The sequence below is a fragment of the Medicago sativa genome, chromosome 6, assembly GCF_051527215.1.
Source record: "Medicago sativa cultivar Bolivia chromosome 6, Bolivia_mono, whole genome shotgun sequence".
Lineage (NCBI taxonomy): Eukaryota > Viridiplantae > Streptophyta > Magnoliopsida > Fabales > Fabaceae > Medicago > Medicago sativa.
The window spans coordinates 5,825,880-5,831,181 of record NC_140754.1 but is presented as its reverse complement, the minus strand read 5'-3'; the positions used below and the strand labels follow the sequence as shown (position 1 = coordinate 5,831,181).

At 41.8% G+C, this 5,302-nt stretch overlaps 1 protein-coding gene across 1 annotated transcript; it reads right to left on the bottom strand.

Moving 5' to 3' along the window:
• Window positions 1–2,485: 2,485 nt before the first annotated feature.
• On the bottom strand, window positions 2,486–4,930 carry LOC146912331 (uncharacterized). The gene is made up of 2 exons (XM_085720423.1): window positions 2,954–4,930; window positions 2,486–2,878 (listed from the first exon to the last, which is right to left on the bottom strand). The coding sequence occupies exons 1-2, from the start codon at window positions 3,624–3,626 to the stop codon at window positions 2,529–2,531; spliced, it is 1,023 nt and encodes a 340-aa protein (XP_085576549.1). The 5' UTR covers window positions 3,627–4,930; the 3' UTR covers window positions 2,486–2,528.
• Window positions 4,931–5,302: the final 372 nt, after the last annotated feature.

Here is a 5,302-nt window from a genome sequence, read left to right as displayed (position 1 = left end):
CCAAGGCTTTTTATCATTCACATCTTCATCAGCCTGATCCGGCGTATTTTCAATAGTAAATACATGAGCGGGTCTATCAAGACGTTGTACTTTGATTACGGGCACGTCGTTCCAATGATTCACACGAAACATGGAAGACAGAGTAGCAAGAGCGTCAGCCATCTGTTTTTCATCCCGGGGGATGTGGTGCAGCTCAACCTTGGTAAAGTATGTCAACAGACGTCTGGCATAGTCACGGTAAGGGATCAGCTTCTCATGATGAGTCTCCCATTCACCCTTTATCTGATTAATAACAAGTGCACAATCTCCATAGATGTCAAGGTGCTTAATTCTCAGATCAATGGCTTCTTCAATGCCCAAGATGCATGCTTCATATTCAGCTATGTTGTTCGTGCATTCAAAAGTTATTCGAGCAGTGAAAGGAATGTGGTGCCCCTGCGGAGTTACAATAATGGCCCCAATTCCTTTACCATAAGCATTGACAGCACCATCAAAGACTAACCCCCATTTGCTATTGGGATCTGGCCCTTCATTGATCAGTGGTTCTTCACAGTCTTTTGCTTTTAGATACATGATCTCTTCATCAGGGAAATCAAACTTAATTGGCTGGTAATCATCGAGAGGTTGACAGGCAAGATGCTCAGCAAGGATGCTTCCTTTGATTGCTTTCTGAGCTTTGTACACAATATCATATTCAGACAACAACATTTGCCAACGTGCAATCTTTCCAGTAACAGCAGGCTTCTCAAAGATGTACTTGATTGGATCCATTTGGGATATCAACCAAGTCGTATGATTCACCATATAATGACGCAGGCGTTTGGCAGCCCAAGCTAAAGCACAACAAGTCTTTTCGAGCATTGTATACCGAGTCTCACAGTCGGTGAACTTCTTGCTCAGATAATAGATAGCATGTTCTTTCTTTCCAGTCTCGTCTTGTTGACCGAGAACACAACCCACTGAATCATCTAACACTGATAGATACATAATCAAAGGCCTTCCTTCCACTGGTGGGACAAGGATAGGTGGTTCCAACAGGTATTCTTTAATGCTATCAAAAGCTTCCTGACATTCATCATTCCATACAACAGGCTGATTCTTTTTGAGCAATTTGAAGATTGGTCCACAGGTAGTGGTCATGTGAGATATGAATCTTGAAATATAGTTCAGACGTCCGAGGAAACCTCTGACTTGCTTCTCAGTTTGAGGGGCCGGCATTTCTCTGATGGCTCGGACTTTATCCGGATAAACTTCAATGCCTCTTTGACTGACAACGAAGCCTAGCAATTTTCCAGATCTTACACCAAATGTGCACTTGTTAGGATTCAACCGCAGCTTGTACTTTCTCAGCCTTTCAAACATCTTTTTCAAATACACAACATGCTGCTCCTCATCACTTGACTTCACAATCATATCATCAACGTATACTTCAATCTCTTTGTGAATCATATCATGAAACAGAGTTGTCATACCCCTTTGATAGGTAGCACCAGCATTTATCAAGCCAAACGTCATCACTTTATAACAGAACGTTCCCCACGGAGTAATGAAGGACGTCTTTTCTCTATCTTCAGGAGACATTCGTATTTGGTTATAGCCAGAGAAACCATCCATAAAAGAGAACACTTTGGATTGAGCAGTACGTCAACAAGCACATCAATATGAGGCAATGGGAAGTTATCTTTTGGACTGGCTTTGTTCAGATCTCTGTAATCAACACACATTCGAACTTTCCCATCTTTCTTTGGTACTGGTACAATGTTGGCAATCCACTCAGGATATTCAGCTGTCATGAGGAAACCCGCATCAATCTGCTTTTGCACCTCAGCCTTGATCTTAAGGGCCATGTCTGGATGAGACCTTCTCAATTTCTGCTTGACAGGAGGACATTCAGGTCTTGTCGGTATCCGATGTTCTACAATCTTGGGATCTAGGCCTGGCATATCTTCATAGGACCATGCAAAGACATCTGGATAATCATGGAGAAGCTGAGTGATCTTCTTTTTCACTTCTGGCTCAAGTGCAGCACCAATCTTAATCTCTCGCTTGTTTTCTTCAGTACCCAGGTTGATAAACTCAATCTCTTCCTGGTGAGGCTGAATGGCTCTTCTTTCTTGCTCAAGCAGTCGAGTGATCTCATATGGTATCTCTTCATCATCTTCCTCATCTTCAGCTTCATATACAGGAATTCAAAATTTGGAGGAACCATAGGGTCACTGTGTTCAACGGGTTTATTATGGTTCAATCTGCATAATATGATTGGGATGACTTTAGAAAAATGTTTTTCATGCAGATTTTTTGAAATTAATAAGAAAATAACAAATGTTTTGGTTTTTTCTGGCATTACCATTAATTCCAAGAAAAAGGCACTAAAAAGTAAAAAACAAAGAGTCGTGAGAAAGACGACAACTTTTATTGATAACGGCAATGCCGAAACTAACACGCCCTTACAATGATATCACTTGCGCCTTGGGCAGAGCGAAAGGATTGTTATTTTGAAAACAAAAAAACATGAGCAACAAGACACATTACATGGAAGCATGCATGACTAAAGGAACATCAATGGCCTCCCAATTTCTCACAGTGCCTCCTGGTACAATGAATGTAGGCACGTAACTACTTTCAGCAACATCTTCAGCAATAGCATTAATAAACCCAGCACTGTAGAAAGTTCCTGTTGAAACAGCAGATGTTGGGGAGAATCCAAGGCCCTCTTTACGCTTGTTTTCCAAAATCTGAATCACTTTGCCCCAGCCAGCAGCTTGCCCTTCTTGAACAGCCTTCTGGGCGTCTTTCAATGAAGCCGTGCTAGCACCAGCCCTCCGGGGTTCTGCACCCTCAACAGTCAAGCCTTGAAATGACGTCCCTTCAGCGGACCCTGCTTCAACACAAGAGAAAGACGACACTTGGCTAACCAGATATGCTTCTTCACCATGCACAGTGACAATCTTACCGTTCTTCACAAATTTGAGCTTTTGATGCAAAGTAGAAGTTACTGCTCCAGCGTCGTGGATCCATGGTCTTCCGAGGAGACAACTGTAAGAAGCATTGATGTCCATGACCTGGAAAGTAATCTGAAATGTCTCAGGACCAATGGTAATTGGCAAGTCTACTTCCCCAAGAACATCTTTGCATGATCCATCGAAAGCCTTAACCAGATAGCTACTTCCCCTTAAGGAGATTCCATGATGACTCAACTGCCTTAGTGTAGATTCCGGCATTACATTTAAGGATGATCCAGTGTCCACCAACACATTGGATATCATGTCAGACTTGCAGTGCACCGAGATATGTAGAGCCAAGTTGTGGTGTTTCCCTGCTTCGGGGAGCTCATCATCACCAAACCCCAAGTTGTTGCAAGCAGTAATGTTACCCACTATTCCATCAAACTGATCCACAGAGACTTCATGATCAACATAGGCCTGTTCCAGTACTTTCATTAACACTTTCCTGTGAGCTTCTGAGCTCAAAAGCAAAGACAAGATGGATATCTTTGATGGAGCTTGCAGCAGCTGGTCAACAATTTTATAATCGCTCTTCTTGATGAGCCTCAAAACCTCGTCCATATTAGACTCTTTAATGGGTTGGCCCGAGGGGCTGGCATTCTTTTCCTCAAGGTTAGCCATGTTTCTTCTCTTGTACAATCTTGTTTGATGAATTCTAGCCGGTTGGTAAACCTTACGAGCACGAGCCACCTTTCAGACTGCGGCGGAAAAACCAGGAGACAATGAGCACGGGAAGCCATTTGTGACCGATGAATGATGCATATGATGCATGATATGCAAATGCGAAAAGACTCTTTTTTTTGTCAGAGGACTTTGTCAAAGTGGTTGTGAACATCACGGAGAAACACGGTTTTATTTGAAAATCTTGAGCAAAACTAAAAGTTTAGTTGAGATGGTATCACTTGGCATTCACATTCTTGATGTTTAAAAGATGACTTGTCTAAGTCCTCCGATAAATGCATGGGGAAAAAGTTTATGCATGTATGCATGTATGCATGATTATGTTCAAGTTCGGAGAAAACATGGTGGGTTGAAGTTCAAAGTCAAGGAGTCATGGGTGGACACGGTGTCCGGTGAAACTAGGGCTTTAGGATAATAGTAACCGGGTTCTAAAAAAGGTTCCCAAGTTGCAACCTCTCCGACGTATATCACGGTGCCACGAGACAACACTCGCTCCATGATTATACGTAAGAAGGTCTAGCTTGAGTGTAGTATCGCGTGACGACTAAAACTCGAGACGACACTCGGTTTAGCCTCCACACTACATCCTAGAAAATGGCCATGGATGGGTTTGGTTATCTACGGTTCATAGCGTCATAGAACAATTAGAAGTAAAGTGCCTAAACGCGACAACACGCGCCGACAACATCACCCCCAAAATGCCTCAGCTATGTGGGATTGATCGCATAATCCAAAACACGAGGCAACCCCCGGAATGGATTGTCGATTATATCCCTCCTAAATCCTAAGTTCACTCAGCCCGGGTGCAGGACTTTTGATATTCTCACCCCACACGTTTGCAAGAATTTAAACATTTATTCACATAGGAAAACAAGTAAAAGAAGCAAGTAAAAAGAGCGCAAGCGTGGAAATAAAGACTAGGCGTAACTCTCGAATCTCCCCAGTGAAGTCGCCAGCTGTTTTATCTTGGTTTTCGGGTGTCAAACATTGATTACGTTTGAATCTTTTTAACCGGTGATATCTTATTTTTTCTTGGGAAGGGAAAAAGTAAGCAAAACCCTTGAGAATCGAGGTCCGGGAGTTGTTTTCGCTACGGGAAGGTGTTAGGCACCCATAACGACTATAGTATCCTATATGAACCGTCTTTACTTTCTACGCGCACGCTTTATTTTTAAATGCTATTTAAAAGTGATATTTACACCTAAAGGTTTACTAAGTGAAGAATTGGAGGGTGAAGAATGTGTTTGAATTTTTATTTTATTTGAATTGAAGGAATTTTGATTCCTTGCCTACGTACCCGTTTAAGGGATCAAATCCACCGTAGTTCTCTTCCAAAAATGTTTTTGTTTTTGTTGGTTGATTTTAAGTTTGAAAATTGGAATTTGAAGAATGAGAGAGAGAGAGAGAGGCCTCAAGGGCATGAGATTATGAAAAGAGTGGGGTGGAATTAGTCAATTGCAAAAGAAAGTCAAAGTATGATTAAAGTTCATTGAATTTTTGATTAAGAAAATAAAGGAGAAAATCAATGGGGTTTTGGACCCCAAGGTTTATTAAGAAAAAGATTTGAGTGATGTTGTTCATATCTTTTGGAAAAAGATTTTTCTAAGCGTAAGTCC

Bases quoted from the DNA above. Each gene is read 5' to 3' on its own strand.
- LOC146912331 (XM_085720423.1), bottom strand. From the start codon at position 3,626: ATGGCTAACCTTGAGGAAAAGAATGCCAGCCCCTCGGGCCAACCCATT. The intron at 2,879-2,953 runs GTAAGATTGTCA...GTGTTGAAGCAG, and splicing joins GCTCAAATTTGTGAAGAACG to GGTCCGCTGAAGGGACGTCA.